At 39.7% G+C, this 26668-nt stretch overlaps 2 protein-coding genes across 2 annotated transcripts; one reads left to right on the top strand and one right to left on the bottom strand.

Annotated features, from left to right (window-relative positions):
- The first annotated feature begins 3319 nt into the window (after positions 1–3319).
- On the top strand, positions 3320–5923 carry LOC143584222 (uncharacterized). Its single transcript, XM_077066316.1, has 8 exons — positions 3320–3682; positions 4104–4198; positions 4376–4479; positions 4564–4664; positions 4746–4849; positions 4937–5371; positions 5450–5581; positions 5699–5923. Exons 1-8 carry the CDS (start codon positions 3443–3445, stop codon positions 5850–5852), a joined length of 1365 nt encoding a protein of 454 aa, XP_076922431.1. The 5' UTR covers positions 3320–3442; the 3' UTR covers positions 5853–5923.
- Positions 5924–6995: 1072 nt separating this feature from the next.
- Positions 6996–10990, bottom strand: LOC143584215 (protein POOR HOMOLOGOUS SYNAPSIS 1-like). The gene is made up of 9 exons (XM_077066312.1): positions 10983–10990; positions 10270–10561; positions 8450–8566; positions 8296–8361; positions 8127–8221; positions 8004–8063; positions 7467–7695; positions 7341–7368; positions 6996–7255 (listed from the first exon to the last, which is right to left on the bottom strand). The coding sequence occupies exons 1-9, from the start codon at positions 10988–10990 to the stop codon at positions 7197–7199; spliced, it is 954 nt and encodes a 317-aa protein (XP_076922427.1). The 3' UTR covers positions 6996–7196.
- Between the last annotated feature and the right edge of the window lie 15678 nt (positions 10991–26668).

Raw genomic sequence — 26668 nt, 5'->3', positions numbered from 1 at the left:
AATGCAAAGAATAGGATACTAGTCAACAGATTTCATCGGTCCGGGGAAACTGTAAGTCGGTATTTCAAGTTAGTCTTAAATGCTATATGTCGATTACACAAAGAACTCTACAAGTCACCCGTGCAAGTGCCAGATAATGAAACTGATGAAAGATGGAAATGGTTTAAGGTTAGTCAAACACATTTTTTATTAAAGATATTTTTTGCTAACATACATTAGTAAGTAATGATTTCTTTTAACTCAGGGTTGCTTAGGAGCATTAGATGGAACATACATTAAAGTTAAAGTCCCTGCTATTGATAGAAAACCATATAGGACAAGAAAAGGGCAGATTTGTACTAACGTACTCGAAGTATGTACGAGAGACCTTTTATTTACGTATGTCTTAGTGGGATGGGAGGGTTCTGTAGCTGATAGTAGAGTTTTGCGTGATGCAATCAGTAGACCCAATGGTCTTAAAATAACTCCGGGTATGTGATAGGCAATTTTCAAAGAATATACATAGATTTAAGTATGATAATTAACATAGAGTTTATGGTTAATTGTAGGAACATACTACCTTTGTGATGCCGGTTATACAAATGGTGAAGGATTTTTAACTCCATATCGAGGTCAACGTTATCATCTTAACGATTGGTCTCGTCCTCCTACGAATGCTAAGGAGTTCTTTAATATGAGACATTCATCGGCCAGGAAAGTTATAGAAAGATGTTTCGGAATGATTAAAGATAGATGGGCTATTTTGCGTGATAACTCATATCATCCCATAGAGTCCATGCCACGTATCATCATTGCTTGTTGTTTATTGCACAATTTCATACAAACAACAATGAGTGAAGACCCTCTTGATAACGAAATCCCAGTAAATCACACACAACCTGCAAATGACCATGACAATGTTATTTCTATGATCGAGCCCTCACAAGAATGGACCGATCGTAGAGACCTTCTTGCTAATGAAATGTTTAACAGTTGGACTGCGATGCGTGCGCAGCGTGCCAACAATGTTTCTTAATTATGTTTGACAATTATGTACTTTTTATTTGTAGAACCAAGGATGTTTCTTATTAATGTTTATTTATGCACTTTATTTGTTTCTTATTAATGTTTCTTGTTATATTTGTATTTGTAGTTACATGAATTATGATTTTTAATTGTATAATTATGCATTTGTACGTAGACATGGCAGATTCAAATATAGTGAGAGGAGTTACTCGGAGCAAGCATACCTGGACAAATGATGAAGATGCAAAGCTAATTGATGCATTAATCGAGATACATGCATCCGGAAAGTATGCTGGTGCTGACAATGGATTCAAACCAGGTTATTTAAATGGTGTTCAACAATTGCTAGATGTAAGTCTTCTTAACTCTGGCCTCAAAGCAGAACCACATATAAAGTCTAGGATGAAGACATGGAAGACACACTTTAGCATTGTATATGATATGGTGCATACAAGTGGGTTTGGTTGGGATGAACAAAAATGTTGTATTATTGCCGATGATAGTGTTTGGAATGAATACGTGAAGGTATATTCTAAAAAATATATTTTTAGATTTTAAAATTTTAGTTTAATTTATTTGTAATTGTCTTGTAGTCTCACAAAGGTGCTGTGAATTTTCGTGACAAGTCATTTCCTTTCTATGACAAATTGTGTACCATATTCGGTAAGGATAGAGCTACTGGTAGTAAAGCAGTTGACCTTGGAGAAGAAGATGTTGTTCAAGAGACGCAAAAAAGCTCACCTGTTGATATTGAAGACTTTGATTTTGTTGATGAAGCCGTTCCAAACGTTGATAGATCTGAAGGACAAACAGGAAGTGTAACAAGCAAGCGCAAAAGAGGTAGAAGCACGGATGCAGATGAGATATATCGAGAGTCTTGCAAAGATATCAAGGAAGTTTTGCTTCGATTTGGGGAGATGGTGGGTGAACAACTTAGCAAAGAAGGTATGGAGGCTCGTGAAATCTATGAAAAGGTTAGTGATGAGTTGAAAGCTTTACCAGGTATCACTACGAAAAAACGGTTCAAAGCAGCTCATTTGATTGGTAAAGATGTGGATCTAGGACGTTCTTTTCTTGCGTTGACAATAGAAGAGAAAATTGAGATGGTCGAGTTGTATACCGATGGTTCAATGGGATAGTTGTGTATGGTTGAAGTATGTTTTGTATGTGAATTGGTTTTAACTATGGTTGATGTTTTTTGCTTAAAAACTATGTTTTGTATGTGAATTGGTTTGATCAATGCATATTTTGGTTGGAATTTATGCATCTTTTTATATGTTTTTTATTTTTTAATAAATATTTGTTATGAAAAAAATACTTGTGCTAATGATAAAGTTGATATAATTCTCTGTTTATTTCCTATGTACCAAACAAGAGAAATGATTCTCAGCTATATTTCTCTACTGAAATCTCTGTACTACCAAACAGAACAGTCAATTCTCATTATCCAGACCAATTCCCTTTCTCTGCAATTCCATTTCTCTATTCCGTTTCTCTACAATTCCATTCTCTGTACCAAACACCCCCTACATTCTTGCTACAGTTTTTTATTTTTTAATTTCAACAAAGTTTTATTTAATACTTTTGATAAGATTTCATTGTAATTTTATAGTTTTTGTCATCAAGTATGGTTAAGGTAAATATTGAAGATGGTTATTATTATTTTTTAAAGCGACGTCTTTCTTGTATAGTTTTAAACCATCGTACTTTGCAAATTGGAGAGCCCATTAGTTTCACTTTGCCAAGACTATGTTTTTTTAACTGGGTCAATGCTAACTTTAAAGTTTAACTTGGGTGTTCTCTTAAAAAACCATGCCGTCGGTCATTGTGCCGTCACAAGAACAAAACTCTCTGTCGTGGTTTGACGAAAACCCATGTGGTCTTAGGATTCATAGTGACAATCTCTCAATCTCTAGCTCAAATTCTCCATTGTCATATCCACTAAAATGACATAAGTAATGATCGAATTTGTATCTCTACTAGAAAACCTAAATCTTTCTATCACAATGCCACAAGTAGTGGATGAAGACGGTTATTTAATGAACTAGTTACAATATTATTTTCTTATGATATTTTAGTATGTGTGGCATTTTATTTAAACGCGCGTTAAAGTTAAAGCCGATTTATCTAACAAGATATCCCGATTTTGATTCAACCAAGAGATACGGGACCCACAATATTATATTAATTTGAGTCACGTTTATTCCAATGCATACAATCCTTTTTTGTACAAATTGAATGAGTGAACCTTAACATGCCGTCTGTAATGCTTTCATTCAATTATTCAAAACTCAGACACCAACCAAATTCTAGAAGAATCCTATAAAACATTCATTTCTTGATTGCATTCGACTCTTCCAGAAATTCGTGAAGAAATTAGGGCCTTCTAACGAAACGAAACGAAGAAGGCTCTTTTTTCTTTTTCTTGAGAAAGAAAATGTTTCGGTTTTCTATAGCCGCCCTTCAATTTATCGAGCTGCTCGTGAGTTCCTTGGTTCATTTGTCATATGGGTTTTACATTTTTAGCTCTGCGGTTGCGGGTGACCTTTCCTCGGCTTTGAATGCTTTGTTTTTTAAGTCCAATATCGAACCGGCGATTAGGGACAACTCCGCAGACTCGGATGATGATTTGCCCCCCATTGTGTTGGTTCATGGAATATTTGGATTTGGAAAAGGGGTAATTTTTTTATTTATATTTATGCTCTTCATGCACATATATAGGCCTCAAGGTTATGGGCGGAAGCAACATCTATATTCTTCGGGATAAAGATACCCTTTGCTTACAGGTACTGGTACCGTACTTTTTGAGGTTTTGGGATCAGTAAGGTATTGGTATTTTACAAATTTGTTGCTTTCGGTACAAATAGAACAGGTACATACGGTACTAAGCATTTTTGGTACCGGTATCCATTTTTGACGATTGTTAAGTATTGGTACTTTTGTGCATCCCTACATTCTACCCTCCCCGGACCCTGTTAATCGGTGGGATTAATGTTGGGCATGGCTGTTGTTGTTAAAATAGCGTTATGATTTATCGATTCCCTCGAAAGAATTTATCTAAATAGAAATCCTTTTTTCTTTTTTTTTTTTGGTAACAGAGATTAGGTGGATTATCTTATTTTGCTGGGGCAGAGAAAAAAGATGAGAAGGTTTTGGTGCCTGATTTGGGTTCATTAACCAGCATTTACGACAGGTTTGTTGGTAAATCATGTGTCCTAGAGTATATCGGGTGGTGCCGGGGTTTGATCCCAGACATTCATAATAGATTCTCAACTCGTGACCACTTAGGCGCCATTTGGTGATCCAAATTTTGTTTATGTTCATGCAAGTTATTGAATTTTAGTTATATAAAAAATAGTTTTTTTTTCAGGGCAAGAGAATTGTTCTATTACTTGAAAGGTGGACAGGTTGATTATGGTGAAGAACACAGCAAGGCTTGTGGGCATTCGCAGTTTGGAAGAATATACGAACAAGGTTAATAATTTTAATAACTTAGGTTTTTGGTTTGAGTAAAAAGTTTTAACCAAAATTAATAATGTTTGGTTTGATGTTTATCAGGGCACTACCCTCAATGGGATGAAGATCATCCTATTCACTTTGTCGGGCATTCAGCCGGGGCTCAAGTGATTCGGGTTTTGCAGCAAATGTTGGCTGATAAGGTTTGTGTTTGTTTCGGGACGATGCTAACATTTTCATTTTATGGTTTTTCTAATTGGGGGTTTTTTTTAAATAATTTGCAGGCTTTCAGGGGATATGAAAACACTTCTGAAAATTGGGTACTGAGTATGACATCTTTATCTGGTGCGTTTAATGGGACTACTCGAGCTTACTTGGACGGGATGCAGTAAGTTTTATATTTCCATTTCTTTAAATATTTACTTGAATGTTGAAACCTTTTGTTCTTGATCCGAATTTATGTATTTGTTTTTAGGCCAGACGGGATGTCCATGAAACCCATATGCCTACTCCAATTATTACGTGTTGGAGTTATTGTTTATGATTGGATGGATATTCCTATATTAAAGTATTATTACAATTTTGGGTTTGATCATTACAATATGTCGTGGAGGAAAGCCGGCATTTGGGGACTTGTTGATTGTCTTCTCGGGAATTCAGGCCCGTTTGCTTCTGGTGATTGGATCCTTCCGGATCTAACGATTCAAGGGTCGTTACGTCTCAACAGCCGTCTAAACACCTTTCCTTGTACATACTATTTTAGTTATGCAACAAAGCGTACTAGGAAATTCTTGGGTTACACGGTACCTTCGAATGTACTAGGAATCCACCCATTGCTTTTTATCAGAGTCTTGCAGATGTGTCAATGGAGGCACCCACCTGATGTTCCTCCACCTTTTAAGGGATATAGGTTGGTTATATTCGTTTAAATATTTATAACATTTTTATAAAATTTTGTTTGTAACGTTTCATACATTTTGATCTTTAGGGATGAGGAATGGTGGGATAACGATGGTGCGTTAAATACTGTGTCCATGACGCACCCTAAGTTCCCAGTTGAACATCCTAATCGATTTGTGGTTCAAGATTCTGAATGCCAGCCTTTGCAACCAGGAATTTGGTATGATTTATGTTCCAAGTTTGTTAAGATTGTATTAACTGAAAATAATGCTTTAAGTGGTGTTAATTTGGATGTGTATGGTTATGTGGTGTTAAAGACATATATGGTTTTGGGCAGGTATTACAAGATAGTTGAGGGGGATCACATTCTTTTTGTAGTGAACCGAGAAAGAGCAGGGGTACAGTTTGATCTGATATATGACAGTATTTTTGAGCGTTGTAGGAAACACGCGTTTAGAAAGGTTCCAACAATGCCAGACCATACTAAATGATGAGGTTAGCTGTGCTATACATACATGTGACACCTTGTAATTGAGCTGTATGTCATTTTTCTTCCGATAGAATGATGTGCATATGCATCGTGTTGTACAGCTATGAATTCATTTCTATGTATTCAGTTTCACCTCTTTCTATCACAGCCCATATGCTTCATTTTAGCCTTCGGTTTTGGCAATTGGACCGATCTTGAGCCCAAGCTTGTTCATGCGTGTCTATGAATGTGTATCAGTGTATGTAATGGATCCTTAGCACAGATTGTGCATGTGATGTATTATCAGGATCTTTACATTCAGATCTAGCAACTATGGTTCTGATCAACTTATCTTGCCAACAATCCATGCTTTGCAAGTGCTTGTGTATTGTTATAAGTGATTTAATCTATTGGGATCTCAATTGCCACGCACAAGTGCACGTTTGCCGGTTATAAGTTCTGCAAGAACCACTCCGATGCAAAGACTTTGGTTTTTGTTGTTACATTCAACAGCTGCGTGGCATTTAGATCTAGAAGTCTTTTAACGTGTTAGATCTCATTTACTTTATGGCAATTGAACAGTCGATAATGAATTTGTTTTAAACATTGAATGTTTTCAACAAATAACTATTGTATTAATTATATGTATAAATACAGGAATATCTAAATATTTGAATAAGTATTTTAAAAGGTGTTTGCAATAAAAACAGACTTTGAGTGGGCAAATAACAATAAGATACACAATTTTATAAGCAATCTCAAACTCTCTTATTATGAACTAAGTGTTTAAAAATGATATATCTTTAGAACCTCTAACCACATTATCTAATAATATTACAACATGAAAAGTTTTTATTCTCCAGCGTCACTGAACATGTTTTTGTGTTTTTTCCCCATTTTTGGGGTAAACAAAGGATGTTTGTTCTGTGTTGTAATCAAAGTTTTGATGATATCTGCTTGACTGCCCTGACAATGTTTACAATTTAGGGGCTATATCTTTGGGATTATCATGATTCTTGAAATCAAAATATTGCCACGGAAATTTTAAATGAGCCTGATTTATAACTTGTAAAACTAACAAAGATGTCGATTTTACCAACTGTCAATGGCAAGATTTGATGCTCAGGTCCTAAAGAAATATGATGAGAAGCACAAATCATGGCTGATGGTCAAAATTGCATTGCAATGTATAGGCACGCATACATACTATAAAAGTTTTCATGGCTACTAGTGATACAAATTAATGGTTGGTGTTTGTTTATCCAATGTAGATTAGTATCATGTAGTTAATAACAAGTGCATAAGAAAGGAAAATCAGAATCATATGAACTTTACTTATTAATATTGCTGTGGTTTGGCAAGATTATTACAGCAGCAAATCATCTCCAAGTTCATTTACGACCTTCTGTACCTTGCTCAGCGTTTCTGTTAGCGCCAAAACTTAAGTTATTATAAGTAATTTATTTTGAAAAGAAGATGAGTATTTTAAGCTGCATATTTAAACATATACCTCGGAAGGAAGAGTCTTCCAGATATTTCTGTGGAATAAAATTATCGCATTAGCAATTACAACACTATTAAACCAGTTATAGCATTATAAATAATTAAATATCATTGATTTAGCCATAGGAAATACCATGATATCCCTTTTGAGAATGACATCTTCTGGATCAGTTGCTTGAAACACACCTACATCAGCCACAGGGAAGCATTTCATCAGTAATGATGTGAAACTAGGAGGAAACGCCGAGAGCTTTCCTTGAACATCTTGACTTAAATGACTTCCATCATGGTTCCCAATTGGATAATATGGCTGAATATAAGTGTCAGCACAATCTGCCATTGAACTAGAGTCCTGGACTGGTCTGCACAAAAAGGTTAATTTTCAGTTAAAATCTAGTTGCAGACTTTCAGATGAGTTATTATATTATCGCCCACCTATACATGGGTGCAGAGTTTGATGTGAAACTAGGAGGAAAAGCCGAGAGCTTTCCTTGAACATCCTGACTTAAATGCCTTCCATCATGGTTCTCAATTGGATAAAATGGCTGGATATAAGTGTAATCACAAGCTGTCATTGAACTAGAGTTCTGTATTGGTCTACACAAACAAGTTAACTTTCAGTTGAAATTTAGCTGCAGACTTTCAGATGAGTTATTATGTTATCTCCCACCTATAAATTGGTTCAGAAAATTCTGCACTAGTGGTTATCAGGTCCCAGTCTTGGATCGGTCTGCAAAAAGCAATCAGTTATGAGCTTGCACTGAATTAAAATAGGCAATATATTCTCACCAACCTATTTTCAGCGTCAAAAGAAGGGATGAACTCAGATTCAGATGATGTTTTGGATTTATAGATGCCAGATGTAGACCCATTTTGCCCAAAGACTTCCTACATAGCAGAAGATGAAATTACATTTGTGCCACAAAAACCAAAAGACGGAAGAGAAAGAGAAAGGGTTGAACCTTTAAGAAATTTATAAATCTTTCAGTCTCATCAATTGTGAGAAATCGCACAACAAACTTTTGAATCTGCAAACAACAAAACACCTTATCTGAGGTCTTAAATCGTTGTATTAGTGTAACCATTGGTAGCAATGAGCAAATATGAGTGTCTTGCCTGGCCTACTTGATCTTTATAACTCATGAATACAACCTTGCTACCTCTAGGAGAGTATCCAGTCAAACATGAGACCTGAGGCCAGGTGAAATTTAGCTTTGAAATGTAATGCTCTTCCTGGAATGATTCAGTACCCAAAGTTTTGTTAGGTTTATGATAAAGATGCATAGTAAACAGATTAAGTCACAATTGGTACATCATAAGCATAAGAGAAATGACCAATCAATATGAATATAGGAAATGTGTAAACCAAAGTAATTCATGTTTGCATAATTGCATCACAGATAGCATTACAACAGAGGCAAGGTTTGAAGCCTTCCCATGAACAATGGCTAACTAGCATGCAATTCCTAACTTTCTCTTCTGTCTTAAAATTGCATATGAATTAGCAATTTAGTGCATGATGCCATGATCAAAATGTTTCTTGAACTTTGGTCAAATTGTACATTGTGATTTACAAATAATCATGAATATAGAGAAACAAAAGAGTCAGATCAGAAGCACTAAGCTATCAAAAAACATTAACTTTAGATTTATTGCCTATATTCATATCTTACATCAAGAAAATAGGACTGTGATGGTGAATTAAGAATGCTATTCACAATAGCAAAAACATTTCTGATGCTGAAAAACTGAAAGGCTATTGGAAACCCTAAGATATTGTACCAGGTCAACTGAAGATATATCATAAAGCAAACAATATTATAAGATACCTACAACAGCTCACAGATCAGCGTGTAATAGCAAGGTTTAACAAAAATCAATAATTCTATAGGACGTGAATACTACTCTAATCATGTACATGATTACAACACTGTGAGCTACACAATTGATTTGCAAACTGCGTGTATGAACTATGAACGAGCTGATAGCATCTAATAGTCAGCCTACACAAGTTGCCATATTATATGATTCATAACAAATTATGTTATGAACTTGTCCAGTTATGTGTTTAAAGTTGAGCAAAATCAATCAACAAGTAGAGATGGTTATAAAATTTACATCTCAATTGCTTGATAAGTGTTTTGATTTGCAATAAACGCCAGAGGAGTTGTAGAAACCACACAGTCAGAATTTGAATTAACGATAAACGGCACAAATACGGTGAATATCGATCCTAATTACTAAAAAGAAAACTCAAAGATATTCTACATTTATACCTAGTCAACCGAAGATATCATAAAGCAAATAATATTATTAGATACCTAACAACTCACAGATCACCATGTAATAGCACGATTTTAAAAAATCAATTATAATTCTACAGGACATGAATACTACTCTAATCATGAACAGAGTCACAATTCAGCTCAAGTAAACCATGAAAACGGGTTACTGAGTTACTGGACCTGAGTTGGAACTAAATCGCATAGGTCAGCCTACAGAACTAATTTACAAACTGCATGTATGAACGAACCGGTGGCATCTAATAGTCAGCCTACAGAATTATCAATATTATACGATTTAGAACAAATTAGGCCGCGAACGCGTACAGTTAACATGTTTACAATTGCGTAGAATCAATTAACAACACGTAGATATAGTTACACACTGATTTGCTTGATAACTGTTTGCAATAAAATGCACAGTCAGAGTTTTAATTAACAACTAACGACACAAATTGGCGATAATATATGAATTAGAACAAATTAGGTCACGAAGGTGTACAGTTAACTTGTATAATTTGCGTAAATCAATTAACAAACAACAAATAGAGATAGTTATACGATATATTATATATCTAGTAACTGTAATGAACGATAAAGCGATACTAATTACAGAACCAGTTCGAGAACAAAAACTGAGCGATGAAAACTTACGATGAGGTTGCCGACGAGAGTAACGGTGAGGATGACGGAGTGATCGGCGGTGGCGAGTAATCTGAGAGATGCGAGAGAACTGGACGAAATCCAGGAGTTTTTAGGCTTTTTAGAAAGTGGAAGCAGAGTTGGATGATGTGTGGAGAGAAATGGACAGTTGAAGAACCGAGCGTATTGAACCTCCCATGGATCTCCGATGGAGACGGTGGTGGTTATGGTGGTGATTGACATTGTTCCTTCCTGCTGCTGCTCACTGTCTGTTCCGTTGGATTGATGAGAATGAAATAAATAGCTTCATACTTGTTGGTTGGTTAGTTATTTTCTGTGAACATGCTTATTAAGCTGCTTTTTAATTTGTTAGACACGTGGTATGGTACCGCCACCGTGATACACAAACTGAATTCGACCCACTTTTTTATACCATTGCCTATGTATTTTTTTTAATATCTAAATTAGCTACCGACTAAATTTATTGTATTGAGATATACTTATCATTTAATTTGAGAAAAACCCACATCTAAAGCCAACGCCCGTGAACACTCGCTCTGAAAGTACAACAGTGCGGTGAGATCAAATCCGTTCAGTTCAGGGATCCAACTAGTGAATGCCACATATTCGCCTAGTCTCCTATAATCACTCTGATGCCTCTAACACTAAATGTTTGGGGCATGAATCGAAACTGGGTCTCATTAAACACCAAATCTCCCCTTTACCGGTCCATCTTTTAGTAAAAATAAAATTGATTTGAAATATGAAATGTAAAATATATAATCTTCAACTTGTCGAAAAAGTAATACATATAATTCCTTATGTTTTTATATATTGTAATGTTTATTTAAATTTACTAGTTCGGGTAATATGACGGATATTATCTAATACATATAGATATTCTAAAGTCACAAGTTATTTTTGTTGAATTAATCACATTGATACTAGTATACGTATAAACGTTCAAATGTTTCGGTTTGTGGGTTTTTTTTGTTTTGTTAGATTCAGATTTGTATAGCTTCAATAATCTTTTTCAACCAAACTCTAATATTCACTTCTCTTACTTTTGTCCAGAGTGTTTCGGGTTTTAGGGTTTTCTTACTCTTTCCCTGCTTTTAAGTCAAACTCTTAACTTCTCACAGCGTAATATGAATCTATGATCTACCATCTACATCATGATATTCAACGATGTTAACAATCCAATTTTTGTGGCATTTCATCTGGCTATAGCAATTGTTATCATGTATGGAAAAAGCTCTAGTCACTACTCTTGTGGTTTTGTTACAAGTTACAACCTAATCGTTAAAGTTGTTTTGTTTCCATCACTAGGAAGTAACGCATATAATGATTAACATACAACAAAGCTACAAATCTGATAAAATATATATATATATATATATATATATATATATATATATATATATATATATATATATATATATAATGAATAAGCTAGCTAGCACAACTTAGTTACCTGATAGGGAATAAGCGATAATAGAAATACAAACACCACAACCACTAGTTTTTGAGCAAATCTAGCGTAGGTTGGGTTTTGAAAACTCAACTCTATAACAATTGGCTATTTGTCTTTCATGCTTGTATTCTGTTGTATGGAATATTTGACTTTTAACTTTTTCTGTAAAAAGACGTACAAAATGGTTTATCCATTAAGAGGGTGTTTGGGATTGAGTTTGAAAAATACTTATTGGCTTATTGGCTTATTGGCTTATTGGCTTTTTCAAGAAGCTAATAGCAAAAAAGGTGTTTGGCAAAAATGTAAAAGCCCCTTTTGTTTTGGCTTTTTGATTGGCAAAAAGCATTTTTCCAAAAGCCCCAATTTAAGGCTTTTCAAAAATGTTTTTGGCTTTTTGATTGGATTTTTACTAATCTACCTACCATTTACCCTTTTTGGTCATTTTATGTAAATAAGCTAAGCCAAACATTTTTTAAAAAGTGCTTATGACTTTTCCAACCACATAAGCTAATCCAAACACTTTTTTAAAACTCCTTTTCAAAAAGCCAGAAGCCAATAAACACTTTTAGAGTTAAATTAGCAATCCCAAACACCCTCTAAAATTAAAAAAAAAAAGGATTTATTTCTTTCAGGTCCTTATAAGTTATAACAAGTCTAATAAAATTGTATAGTATATAAGGTGCCAAACTGCCAATATAGAGCAACTTCATTAAACTTTATGCTGGGGTGGACTGTGTGGAAGGAAAGATAGGACCGAGATAGATAGAATTGGTGAAGTGGTGAGATAGGATCAGGCTGCTTGAACAACTTGATTTCATGAGAAATCAAAGAAGAAATGAAAGTTGGCGGGCTGGAGGATTGGAAAGAGTGATGAAAGATGGACAGGAATACCATTCCAACCATTTGGTGCCAAAGTAATATGGCTAGATGGAATGGGGATGACGGGTTCCATTTCGAACACCCTTACAAGTTACAGAGGTACGTTAAAATATTGAGTTGTACAGAAAGATTATATGGTAATTTGATCGTTAATTAAAGTATATGAAGTTGTACATATTGAGGAAACTCATCATACCCTTAGGCCTTAACTTCTAAGCATGTTGTAATTTGTGAATGCTAATTTGTTTATGATTTTGAGAACGATAAGTTGGATATAAGTATATAGTCATGTCACAAATTATGAAGATTATGAAAAACCGCTTTTTTATTTATTTAATGTAAAACATCAAATATAGATCAGACTATTCCCCCCCCCCCCCCCACACCCACACACACACTTTCTCTTAGGAGTGCAACCCGATTGGTACTGGGGAACCCAAATCTTCTAGCTAATCGTGCCCCATTACCCTATAATTACTAACGTTGTTCGGTAACTCTAGTGCAATTTAATCAAATACTAGCTCTAAATCATTAGAAATAGATAACACATGTTGAAGCTAGTACATAGCCTATTGAAGAAACACTAATCGACCCCGGGCAGATTACAGATAATCTGGGGGTTAAATAGATGTTTCCCACGAGGGGTTAGATCCGGCAAAGATGGTTCTTCTGATAACCTACAAAACAGACACCGTGAGCTCGTCACTGAGAAGGGGGGGTACCTCCTTGTGACCACCCTCCGGCGTGAGAATCAGACTAGATTGCTCTTGAATATAAGTGTATATTAAGAGATTGCTAGAGCAGATATCAGGTATAAGATGTAAGATACAAGATAAGATGAGATGATCATACCATTTGGGGTATTTATAGCCGAAGGTAGGTTTCCAAGAGGGTATAGCCGGCTGAATAGTATTCCTGTTCTACCAACTGTGGCCTACGCACGTGCCATGCTGGTAGTTGGTGGGTAGGCAGCGGCTGACAGTGACCAGGCCTGCTGTGTACTATTCCTTTTCCACCAACTGCAGGCTATGCACGTGGTATGACAGGAGTTGGTGAGTAGGCAGCGGCTAATAGTGACATACAGTACAAGAGCATGCTGCTCGCCATACTGTTGTCAATGAGCTGTCGTATCTCTGGTCAGATCTTTTGCCCATACCTCGTCAGGTACAGTACAAAAAATCCTCCAGTATCGTACGGACTGGCTCATTTGGGCGGGAGTATTCCCCCTCCCGCCTTTGTGCGGGATTGTTCCCGGCTTTGCTCATTCCTTCAGGTGACTACTAAATTATTTTGAGAGCTAAGTGCCTTGTGCGTGTAGCCTTGCTGCGCGGGTGGCCTTCCCTGATGGCTTGTATCCGCAGCTGCGGGAACAGGCGGAGTACTTCGCCATTGGGAGGCATTTCCTGCGGGAACAGCTTGCGTACTGCGCGTAAGGACGTCACATCTCTGAGCATGGTGGGTCCTGGGATCCAGTTGGTTTCTGCGCAGACGTCTCTCTTCAAGGTGAGTCCTGCGGGTCCAACTGGGCTCTGCTGGGACCTACCTTTTCAAGTCCCCCCAGTCCAATGTTCTTCTCATGAATGTTTAATAAGTGAGGTGAACTTTTGGACTTAAGCAAAGGGTTTTTGAAAAGGGTTTAGTTTTAAGGTTTTCCATGGGGATTCTTCCCGCGGAAGTCCTAATGTCACTTGCAGAAATTCCCGACTTTCCTGCTTGATCTTTGGGTATGATGCGGGTAGGTTTGTAACCTCCTCGCAAGTCAGGAGCGTTGAGTCCCACTTGTGTGGATTCTCCATGAGGTTCTGGTAGTTTTGAACATAGTGATCAATTATGTTAAAACCACCAATTCCATCTTGGAGTTTCAAACAATATAGTTCTCGACGTTCCCGCTATGCGAGGATGTTATTCCCGTTTCCGCAAGCATGGCCCAGAAGATCCTTCTTGGTTTCAATTCCCTGCGGAGCGCTAGGTATGTGAAGGGTTTTGCCTTGACACTGTACATGCACTCGTCTTACGGTTACTTTACTTCCAAGGTATTCCTGGCGTCAATTCCCTGCGGGTGCTAAGTATGTGAAGGGTTTTGCCTTAACACTGTACCCGCACCCGTCTTATAGTTACTTGGTTGCCAAGGTAAGGGGTATTTTCCCGCTTACTTTTGAATCTTTTTGAAATTTTGAAATTCGAAGAGTTGGTGAAAGGATAAGAATAGTCCAAACTGTTGAAACGTCGTCCGACGGTTTCTTCTGACAGTGTCAGGACGTGCAGGAAGTTATGGCGACGTGACAGTATATGGTCATTCCAGGCGCTTTTTCAGGCGCGTGGGCGCGATTTTTCGGGCGCGTGGCCGCGAAATTAATGGCACGCGTCCTTTCAACAGCTGTTGCCAGCTTGCTCATTGCCACGTGTCATAGTTTCATTGCACCTGCGATTTCTCTCTCTTCCGCATTAAATTCATCGCATTAATTGCGATGAGTATATAAAGGGGGAAAGGGTTTACGGTAATCCACACTCACTTCTTTCTTCTTCTTCTTCTAAGCGATTTCCGGCGAATACTCTAACTTTCTGTCGAGCATTCTCCTGAAATCGTTCTTTACCTCCAAAACATGTCTACTCATGATCCAGAAGCTACCGTCGAGGAGTCTGACTTGTATGTCGTGAACCCGACGTCTACGTCCGATAAGGACGATAAGAGCACTGCTGGCGAATGCCAGTGTGCTCTTCCCATCGAGCTTTACCGGTACATCGTCCGGAAGTTCATGCTCGAGCCGTTCGAGCCTGAGTTTCCGGAGCCACACCAGACGGTATACGATGCCCCCAAGGGCAAAATAGGGGTATATGCCGCCTTCTTCATCTATGGGAATCTTAGGTTCCCATTGATGAAGTTTGTATACCGTGTTCTGGATAGACACGGTGTGCACCTGACGGAGGTACACCCAATGGCGATCGCCAAGATCCACCATTTTGAGTGGGTGTGCCTCATTCTTGGCGTGGATCCCCACGTCGACCGCCTGATGACCTTCTACTCCTGGAGGTGCATCCAAGGCTGGTACACCCTGGTCACCCGGATCAAGGGTTTGAAGATCTGCGCTACCGAGCGCAGTCTTCGGTCTTGGAAGCGGGAGTTCTTTTAGATCTCTGCCCGTGTCGTCCCTATAGCGATGACATTTAAGAACGGGAGAGCTCTCCCCAGCCTTCACGCCTCCAACTACCAGGAGGCGGAATGGTTCTCCAAGATTTCCCGGATCCAGACTCCGGTTTACCGCTTTCCGGAGTCCGGGATGGTGATGCTCGGTATGAGCAGGGTGTGGAAGGATGCTGGGGCGGATGCGCCACAGATTCCCATCGTACTTGAATACGGTTTGAACTTTATCCCTTACGGTATGCTCCGTCTTCTTTGTTGATTTAAGGTTCTTTCTAACTGTTTTTCTTTTTATTTCAGAGGGAAATGACTTGCAGTCCCTCCTGCATCCGCGGGAAGCTGACGGTCCCGCTCGGTTGGGTACTCGTGCTCTTGACGAGAACGAGTTGCCCATCCTTGCGCAGACTGCGAATCGGTTTGTGGAGGCCTACTCGCCAGGCCACGGAATACTGAGCGCCACGCGGCCAGGTAAAAGACTATTTAACCCTCGCCCTCTGAATGCTGAAACCTCTGCTGGAATTCCTCTAATCTTGTCATCTTCTGATGAGAAATCTGCAGATGGTCCTTTTCTTGCGCGGAAGAAGAAGGCAGCTGGCGGGAAGGGCAAGGCGAAGGTAGCCTCCACTGCCGACCAGGTGAACCGGTCTGAGTCGGAGACCGAGAGTGAAGAGGCGGCGGGGAACCCGGGTGGTGTTGAGACCACTGCTCTGGAGGTTGAAACGGCTGTCACCTCCGAGCAGCCCAGGACAACGACGGTGAACGGTACGAAGAGGCCGGCTCCATCGGGTTCGTCCCCGCCCGTTCGCACCTTCAAGCTCAAAAGGACCCGTAAGTATACTTCCTTTATCTTAACTGCATAACTTTCCGCCATTATACTTATATATCTTCTTCGTGCAGGCGTGGATGCTACCGCATTCCAGGGTGGAGCGGGGAGGAGCACCTCCGGACCCATGACGGTAGGTTTGGTCAACCTACCTAAGGCGATGACCCAGGCGACTGCGCCTGCTTCAGTTGTTGGTTCAGTTGCTCACCCGGTTGAGCCAACTGTTCCAACTGTGACGACGTCTCCGCCGGCTGTCAGTGCCATATTCACTGATTCCTTCACTGAGCCGCCGGTGAGTGTTTCTGTGGATTCTTCCACAGCCGCGGCCGCGGTTGTGAGTTCACCTCCGGTGAGTTCACCTCCGTTGGTTTCTACCACGGCGGCCTCCGCTATGCCTCCTCCAGCGCCGGCGACTACGGCCGGTCCTTCAGGTATGTCTGGGGTTGGGGCGTCAAGCCAATCTCTGCCTCCTTCCCATCTGCCTGACCTCTTGGATGGATATCCGTTAAGTTCGGGTGATGGGTTTGGCGGCTACAGGCCTGTCGTCGACCCTACAGGTGCGTAGGGTTATTTTGGCCTTTTATTATTTTATTTTATATTTTTTTTTATCATCTTTTCCTAACTGCTTTTTGCTTTTGCAGTGTCGGATTCCAATGAAGTGTATGTTCCACGATGGAACATCCGCCGAGTAACAACCCTTCGGACGCCTGTGGAATGCGTCGAGTGGGCGCGCCACGCCGCCCCAAGTGGGGCGCTGGGGGAAGCAATGTCAAGCTACCAGGAGGGTAGGTTGACAAATGAGCTCCGCATTCTCGTAGCCCGGATGCAGCCGCGCGTCGAGCTGCTTTGTCGTGAAAACGACAAGTTAAAGGCAGCTCGTATCCAAGAAGTAGCTCAGGCGCGGGCTGTCCGGGAGGAGAACAGGAGGCTCTCCGCCGTTGCTGCGGAGAAGGAGAAGGCCTTCAAGGCCCTTGAGGTTGAAGTTCAGGCTCGTCTCGAGGCCCGTTCCAAGGCCGCCCAAGCTGTTAATGAACAGCTTCGGTTGGCTAAGGAAACTGCACGGAACGCAACCGAGAGGGCCACCAAGGCTGAAGCTGCTGCTGAGCCTCTACGCATCGAGAATGAGGAACTTAAAGCTAAATTAGAGAGGCTCCAGCAGGCTCATGATGCCTTGGCCATGGAAGATGCCAAGAAGCTCCAAGAGATCTTGGACCAGAGGGGGGTGCTTGACCACACTGAGCGTAAGCTAAAGGGCGTCGAAGAGGCTGCAGCCAAAGATGTGTTGCTTGCCAACCTTACAAAGAACGAAGCCGAACGCGCCCGTAATGAAGCTCAAGCTGCCCTCCAGGAGGCTCTGGTTACCAAGGAATGGCTTCTCCGAGAAGCGTTGTCTCAGGTATGCGTAGTTTCACAATTTCTTTACGCTTTTCCTTAGAAGAGTTTTTGATATACTTCTGTTTTTTAGGTTGTGCATCGGGTGTTCACGAACACATCATATGACGATGCGATGAGCGCAGCCCTCAACGCTTCTCATGAGGATGGGGAAAAGGCTGGCTTCTTGCTTGGTCTAGGGTTTGTTGAACAAGGCATTCCGCCTTCCAACTTCCCTCTTTACAATGTGGATACTGAAGCTGCGTATGACCAAGCAGTGAATCAGTATGCCGCCTTCCCGCATCCGGTGGTGGAGAAGGTAAACGAGATTGCTGCTGCTGATGATGGGCTAGCTATCCTCAAAGCTTTCCTTGAACCGCCACACTCTACTGATGGTGCGGGTCCAAGTGGGAGTGGTCCTGAAGCTTGATACTTTAGATCCCTTTCCACCATTAGAGTAGATTTTTATGTTTGTATAGACTTCTAATCTTGTATGCGGGTATGTACCCATCAATTCTTGTAATGTTTGAATATTGATGGAATAAAGATTATTTGTTAATGCCTTGCCTTGTTTATTTCGCGCATATTTTGTTTCAACTTAGCAATTTCTTGAGTACTTAGATAAGTTAACTTTTCAACGTGGCAGATAATAAGTTAAAGTTTTGCTTCCTCTTTCGTGATTGTGCGGATAAGACCGTCACTTTCACTTAGTAGGATGGCTAAACTTTACCTATATCTGACCTGCGTGGAAGTTTTCCTCATCTTTTCCTTTGAAATTTTCTAAGTGTTTTGAATAAGTTAACCTTTCGACGCGCGGTTGCCAATAGGTTAATGTTCAGTTTCCTCTATCATGATTGTGCGGGTAGGACCGTCACTTTCATTTATTAGGACGACCAAACTTCACCTATAGCTGACCTGCGTGAAGGTTTTCCTTAGAAATTTTTACCGTTTTATGTGTTTATGCGGGTTTTGCCGCCTTCCACATGCAACGACTTACTTCTTCCCATATTTATGCGGTGAATACCGGCATATCAGTGTGGGAAGTTCATAAGTATAAAGGTAAGGCTATCAACACAATGTGATAAAGGAGAATCATTTCCATTAGAAGTGGCTCTAGGCCTTTTCTTTACAAGTTTGGAATTGATCTACATGTAACATTTGCGTAATTGAGCTCCGTTCCATGTTCTTGGGATAGGAGTGCCATCGAGCCGATATGCACCTGGTTCGGGATCTCGTTGTTTACGCAGTATGTAGTCTCCGGCATTGAAGCTGCAATTTTATTCGTGTTTTCCCCAGCTGGGGTTCTACACGCATCAGCCTGCTCAGCGTTTGTTACGCCACGAGGTGCGCGAGCGTCCCATCTCTGACGTATGCTTCGATGATGTCCTTCACGTCTGTGCATTCTTCAGTGTTGTGGCCTTTTGTCCTGTAAAAGTCACAGTATTTGCTCCGATCAGCGTTGTGACGATGTCGGATTATTGGAGCCTTTGGCCATGGGAGCTCCTCAGTGGCGAATATCTCGGTTACGCTTTTGGTGAGTGGCGTCCATCTGGAGTTCTGGTTCGACTGTACGTTACCCTTCCGCCTAACCGATGTTGCAAGCCGGATGAGGTGTCAAAGTTTATCCTTGACTGCCAAATGCCTAGCTTCCGTTTTTTGTTTAGTCGGGCGGTAAGGACGTTGTCTTCTCTTGTTTTCTGGGTGTAGAGGTTTGTGCTCTGGGGGAGATCTCTACCCAGTTGCTTCTCCGTTTCCGCAAAGCGTTTAGCTGCTGTCATGATGGCATCCCATGTGGATGACATGCCATCTCTACCCGTTAAGGTGCGGATGAGCTCTGGGTCGTTCGCGCCCTGGATGAAAGCAGCGCGAACAAGATCTTCGCTAATATTACCCAGACTTAGCTTCTTGAGTTGAAGCGAGTTATGAAGTCTGGCAAAGATTCATCTTTTTCTCGAATGCAATTGAGGATTGTCCATTGCTCTTCGGTATACTTTCTTTGTTGGCTGAAGTGTTGGCTAAATTTCTGCTGGAAGTCTTCCCAATCGTAGATGTGGTGGACCGGTAGACGATCGAACCACGCTCTAGCTGCCCCAACAAGCGTCATTTGGAACATGTAACACCACGTAGGTTCCGTCCAACTACTGATGGTTGCCCCCGCTATGAACCTGTTCAAATGATCGTCTGGATCAGATATACCATCGTAAGTGCCGATGTTGGACATCTGTTTGGCACTTTTCGGGACGATTGCTTCCGTAATGTCCCTTGCAAATTTGGACGTTCCCGCCTTTGCAGCAGTTGGTGTAAATGTTTTGGAGAAGTCACGTGGGTTTCCACCCGCGTTTTTTGGTTTGAAGGTTTCTCCAAAACGCCTTCTCGGTTAGGAGTCCGTTTCCTTACGCTTCCCTTTCGTCCTATGACGAGGGTTTGCGTCACTATCGGATTCCTCCGAATCGCCGTCCAAGTACTCTCCGAATTCCTCAGGCTGTTGGAGTGAACGTAAGCGTTCATCCAACTCAGCTTGGAATTCTTTTTGACGTGCTTCCGCCCACGCTTTAACTTCATCGAGTGTTTGGCGGGGGAGCCTCGTTCGTTGTCTCTCTAACTGGGTATCGGTGAATCCCAGTGGGCGATTGTTTACTGCACTTGCCCCAGCTTGGGTAACTGGGGTAGTCTTCGTAAAATTTACTGCACTTGCCCCGGCTTGGGTAACCGGGGTAGTGTTCGTAAGAACTGTGTAGTCGCCGGTATTCCCCCCAGTAGCTGGGGTTGTGGTTACCGGAGTTTCTTTAACCATCTTTCCAGAAGTTTGAAAAAACTGAAAAGAAATGAAGTTCTAGCTTTTATGCACGGATGGCGCCAATGAAGAAACACTAATCGACCCCGGGCAGATTACGGATAATCTGGGGGTTAAATAGATGTTTCCCACGAGGGGTTAGATCCGGCAAAGATGGTTCTTCTGATAACCTGCAAAACAGACACCGTGAGCTCGTCACTAAGAAGGGGGGGGGGGTACCTCCTTGTGACCACCCTCCGGCGTGAGAATCAGACTAGATTGCTCTTGAATATAAGTGTATATTAAGAGATTGCTAGAGCAGATATCAGGTATAAGCTGTAAGATACAAGATAAGATGAGATGATCATACCATTTGGGGTATTTATAGCCGAAGGTAGGTTTCCAAGAGGGTATAGCCGGCTGATGTCACACCCGGTTCGTAGGCGGAAACAACCGGTGTGCGACTCATGAAAGGTTTTTCGAGAGCGCGGTTAAGCAAACAACTATATGATAAAATACATGAGGATTTCATTCATAATATAAGTTTTACAAAATATCCATAAAAAAAAGATTTACATATAACATATTGAGATTTCACAGTTATGTCCCGCCGAAGGGAGAAATAGCCGTGAAAACTCCAAAATATAAAATCCTCATTCATGAAATTTCCATGGTTAAACATAAAACCGTAGTGAGACACCGTGACCTCTCCAAGTAGCTAAATACCTGAAAGACACGTAAAATAATTTAATCAGTACAAACTGAGTGAGTTCACAAGTTTTGTGACTCGATAAAATGCTTTATAATATGATTCTCATAACGTCATGAATGCAGTATCCATGACTTGCAGTGTAACGTGAATACATGAGTTCGTAACCATTCCTTGACTATATATGTACACCATAAAGCCCCACATAACATCCCACGAGTCCACGAGAGAATAAATAAATCGGAAAACTAAGCACCCGTCTTATAAAGTGGCGCGACCACTTACGAGTGGGTTGGTCAGACCAGTAGTACTACCCGTAGAGTTCCTCGGCTATAGTTGCCTATAGTTTATGGTTACAATATATACCGGGGACTTTATGTACCATGAGCGCGCCAAATATCTCATGTACACGCACATTGTAAATCAAGATATACACCATGATAAAACATATTTAAACACGTGTCCCTCGCCCCGAAAACAGTTTAAAAACATAGTGAAAATAGTGAAAATAGGGGCTGTGAGACTCACCTTAAATGAGGAATAATGTTCCGTTATACTTGGTGATTTTCCTGTATTATATCGTATACGTATGCACTTCAGTACATAATATATAACTATTAATACTTAGCCCGATACATACTTATGAGGTGACGGTATATATGTATACTTTTTATACATTAGCGATACGGACGTTAGACAACGTCTTATACTTGTTATGTATATCCGTTATATCCTCTTTATATATATATCCTCCGAGCATTAGGGAATGCTCGATACAAATTATTCGTCGGTAATCATGACGTTCGTGACATGCTTTAGCCTAATAGGGTTTTGGAGCTCTCATCGTTAGTCCCCAGGTAGGTAACGGGCCCATCTATGATATATTCGTTTACCAGCCTAGACAGGACGTCCCGACTACCGGCACCTCCACCCTTCCAGTTACTCGCAATGTCCATCACAAAAACCCGTATTTTATATTTATACGTATGGCACATATATAGGAATATATGTGTATTAATTGTATATATCATTTCCTCATGTATATGATAAGTATTATTCGTATTTTCGTCTTCGTAACATAAAGTTATCTTTTACTTTTATAACTCTTATACACATCCTTTGTTTTTATAACATTATACATGGGTATTTATATTTTCATTTGCGTATATAGGAATATACGTGTACCTTGTATTTTACCCGTACAATCATCGTTATTTTTATTTCCAAAACTTGATGCAAGGGTTGCACCTTATGTTTAATGTGCACTTTTATTTATACTTTTATCTTTATTACTAGTACTCATATTTTATCATTATTATTATTATTATCACTATTATTATTACTATTATTATTTTTACTTTTATGATAACCCGACACGGTTTTGCTTAAGTTATCAACTTCCTTATTAACTTATACACATTCAAGAATCCGTTTTGTATCACCGTTATTCATTCTTTTATAATTATGTGTTATATCATCATCAAAATTATTCATTCCCTTAACTAATTTTCCATATTCCCTAAACACCTTTAACACCTTTATAAATCCTTTATAACTTTTACTTAACATGATTTATCCTTCATTATATGTCATTTTAACACACTTCAAGTTTATATTCATGATTCATCACCTCGTTATGTATATGTATCTTAGGCTTAGTCCATGTTTTTCTACTAAACATTTTATGGCATTAGTACCTTGGGAATGTCGGTTTTTGAGCGTTCTTGAGCGGGTTTAAGGCGAGATCCAAGTTCCTTGACGTTAATCACGATGTTGAGGGTCTACATTATGTTTAAATAACATGAAATAGGTGAACTAGGGTCAAGTAAAATGATGAAACCGTGGCTGGACAGAATCTGTGTTTTTCCAGCCACCATAAACTGTTACAACTCGAGTTTTCGGCTTACCTAATGCTGAAATGAAGCCGGAAATGGATGTTCAAAAGGTGGTTCGTGATCCTTGCGAGTTTCCTTGGATTCCTAAACAAGAATCACCCAAAAATACCAAGTGGTTTGTGAGATATGAACAAAAGAAGAGAGGGGGTACTGCTGGAAAATGCAGTTTCCAGCAGTGACCTTCGAAGGTTCAAAGCTTCTTACCGAGTTTTCCGGGCAGAGATCCGTTCAAGGCTTTCTACCACGGTTTAAGGATTTCTTCTAGCTTTCCAACGATATATAGGGTTCAAGATGTTAAGAGTAGAATTATAGAGAAAACAGGTTGCAAAGAGGCGGCTGTTTGGTGGCCTGCTGCTTTTCTTCGGCCGAGAGGGAAGAGGTTGAAGTTTGGAATGTGTTTTGAAGTTTGTATGTGTTAATTCTTTGTCCACAACCTTGGTATATAATATGGAAAGCAAGAGGGGACAATATCCCTTGAATTAAGGGTGGCTACCTTATCAATCAAGTGTCAATAGTTGGTCAAAGTATGGTGCAAATTCATTGTTTATTTGATTGGGATGGGGAGCCGGATTTTTGAAGGATTCTTGGAGGCTTGGTGGCTTGCAAGTACTACTATAATGATGATGTTGGTGATGATGATGTAGCATGAAGATAAGGATGTATGTATGGATGCATAAATGGTGGCTTCATGTGGTGTTTGATCTTGTGTTTAAAATCGAAAAGAGAAAAGGTTGGGGTTCGGCTTTGGGCTGCAAAGGGAGGGTATTATGGTCATTTAATAAATATATTGGTTGTCCAAATGTAGTGCTAAGTTCAATCTTGGTTCGGGTCTTAAGTGGATAGTCGTTAGGACGAGTTGATCATCGAGTAAACAAGTTATGGAATTTATATTGGACTTGGGTATTATGAGCTTCTCTTAATTTATTTGGTCACCTATAAGGTATTATAGATGGTATGGAACCCGGTATTTATTTCGGTTCCCGGTATGATGTATATTTAAATTTAGCCCGGAGTTATATTCGGTTAAATAGTGCTCCATATTGTAATCCTTCATGGATTGTTTAAATTATTATCTTCATATTATTTTGACTAGTATACCTTTAATTCCTTCATAGTTTCATATCTTGGTCGTCTCACTGTATAATGTATCATTGATTTGGCCGGTTCGGCGACTATATTCCATTATTTAAACGTTTATGGCGTTTTGGTCCTAATTAGGGAATTAGGACATTACTGGGCATGGTCTTACCATTACCCCTTATATTGGATCATAGGTATATATTTAGCTTGATATGTTTGTCACCTCTGACTATTACTGGGCTGTCTTTATCATATAGCCGTTCTCATCGGCTCTTTATACGATCCTATAGGCATAACGACTGTTCTCGTTCACATTTCAAGTATACTATGGTTTATACCTCATATAAATTATATAAATAATACGTAATTTAAATCAAATATATACATTAGAGTGTGAAAAATTACCGGGTGTCACAGCTGAATAGTATTCCTGTTCTATCAATTGTGGCCTACGCACGTGCCATGCTGGTAGTTGGTGGGTAGGCAGCGGCTGACAGTGACCAGGCCTGCTGTGTACTATTCCTTTTCCACCAACTGCAGGCTATGCACGTGGTATGACAGGAGTTGGTGAGTAGGCAGCGGCTAATAGTGACATACAGTACAAGAGCATGCTGCTCGCCATACTGTTGTCAATGAGCTGTCGTATCTCTGGTCAGATCTTTTGCCCATACCTCGTCAGGTACAGTACAAAAGATCCTCCAGTATCGTACGGACTGGCTCATTTGGGCGGGAGTATTCCCCCTCCCGCCTTTGTGCGGGATTGTTCCCGGCTTTGCTCATTCCTTCAGGTGACTACTGAATTATTTTGAGAGCTAAGTGCCTTGTGCGTGTAGCCTTGCTGCGCGGGTGGCCTTCCCTGATGGCTTGTATCCGCAGCTGCGGGAACAGGCGGAGTACTTCGCCATTGGGAGGCATTTCCTGCGGGAACAACTTGCGTACTGCGCGTAAGGACGTCACGTCTCTGAGCATGGTGGGTCCTGCGGATCCAGTTGGTTTCTGCGCAGACGTCTCTCTTCAAGGTGAGTCCTGCGGGTCCAACTGGGCTCTGCTGGGACCTACCTCTTCACCTATGATTACCATACAAACTTCAAAACAATAACTACGTGCCACAATAAAATGTCATATCCTTGTTACTGAAATTGCTTATAGATTATATACAATGTTTAAAAAAGATTACCCATATAAAAGTTTAAAAGGCTCCATTAATTTTGTAATGTCGAATGTTGCTCGGCTTTGGTGGTGGTGGACGTGATACAGTTCTTAGGTTTCTTCGACTCTCGAAAACCACAATCTTTTGTTGCCAAGCTTGAAACAACTCTATTGATCTTGGACTACATTTGCAAGCAGTATCAAATTACGCACACCAATAGTTAATATTCTATTTTCTCAACATTAACTAACAAAAGTAATTATTAAAGTTTTAACTACCCGTATAAAGTAATTAAAGGAAGTGTACCTGAAATGGCAGAATATGTATGAAGGAATGATAGACAAACAAATAGTAGAACTAGCAATGAATGAGGAAACTTAGCCATCTTGTGTTTCATAAGTTTTTGTTTCTTGTTCTAGTTTCTTGTCTTCAAATAGGTGGGTAAGTTGACTTTTAAAAAGTCAACCAAAATGTTGATTGGCTCTCAAGCTAGATTCTCGCTAGTCGTTAGGAAGGGTTGTCTTCTTTAAAATAATAAGTTAATAACTACCAAATGGGATTCTCCTGCGTAATATATAAATAGGCACTTTTTAATTCTTTTAGACAATTGTGGGCTTAGCTACCTTTTTTAATTAAAATTCTTTTATATATGTATCGATTGGAAGCGACAAAATTTACGACCACAAATATCGTCAAATCTTCTAAACAAATATTTTTATCCGCGTGTTGTTAAAATCCGTAGTTGTCGGTTTGGTTTATTGCGATAAAGGTTTTGTTGCAAAAGCTAGAAATTTAAAAGTGTCAAAAATTATGTTGCCAAATTCTAACATCTAAAAGTTTTATATAAAATTGTAAAATATTTGTGCCCAAATTCGAAAGACTAACTATTTTCTAAGTTTGTGTCATCATAGTTGAAAGACCAACTAAAATTTTAATCAATTCCTTTCAATATCCAAGCTTGGAAATCAGAAATATAAACCCAGTAGGTGTAAAACTTTGGGGTAGAAAGTTTAAAGGAGACCACAGAGACAATATGTAAATTGCAAAAATTCAAAGGAAGCTAAAGCTTATTTATGAAAGTTAAGAGGCAAAACATGTAAAGTTGAAAAACTTTTGTG

The sequence above is a fragment of the Bidens hawaiensis genome, unplaced genomic scaffold (assembly GCF_021521415.1).
Source record: "Bidens hawaiensis isolate Kalapana, Puna unplaced genomic scaffold, B.hawaiensis_p1.1 tig00032851_1, whole genome shotgun sequence".
In the NCBI taxonomy this organism is placed as follows: Eukaryota; Viridiplantae; Streptophyta; class Magnoliopsida; order Asterales; family Asteraceae; genus Bidens; species Bidens hawaiensis.
The sequence above is the reverse complement of the archived record's forward strand: the minus strand, read 5'-3'. Positions and strand labels throughout refer to the sequence as shown.

Excerpts from the sequence above, each read along its gene's own strand:
- LOC143584222 (XM_077066316.1), top strand. The coding sequence starts at position 3,443 with ATGTTTCGGTTTTCTATAGCCGCCCTTCAATTTATCGAGCTGCTCGTG. Across the intron at positions 3,683-4,103 it reads TATTTGGATTTGGAAAAGGG|AGATTAGGTGGATTATCTTA; the intron begins GTAATTTTTTTA and ends TTTTGGTAACAG. Across the intron at positions 4,480-4,563 it reads TGGAAGAATATACGAACAAG|GGCACTACCCTCAATGGGAT; the intron begins GTTAATAATTTT and ends GATGTTTATCAG.
- LOC143584215 (XM_077066312.1), bottom strand. Across the intron at positions 8,222-8,295 it reads GATTTATAAATTTCTTAAAG|GAAGTCTTTGGGCAAAATGG; the intron begins GTTCAACCCTTT and ends TCTGCTATGTAG. Across the intron at positions 7,696-8,003 it reads TTTTCTGAACCAATTTATAG|ACCAGTCCAGGACTCTAGTT; the intron begins GTGGGAGATAAC and ends CTTTTTGTGCAG.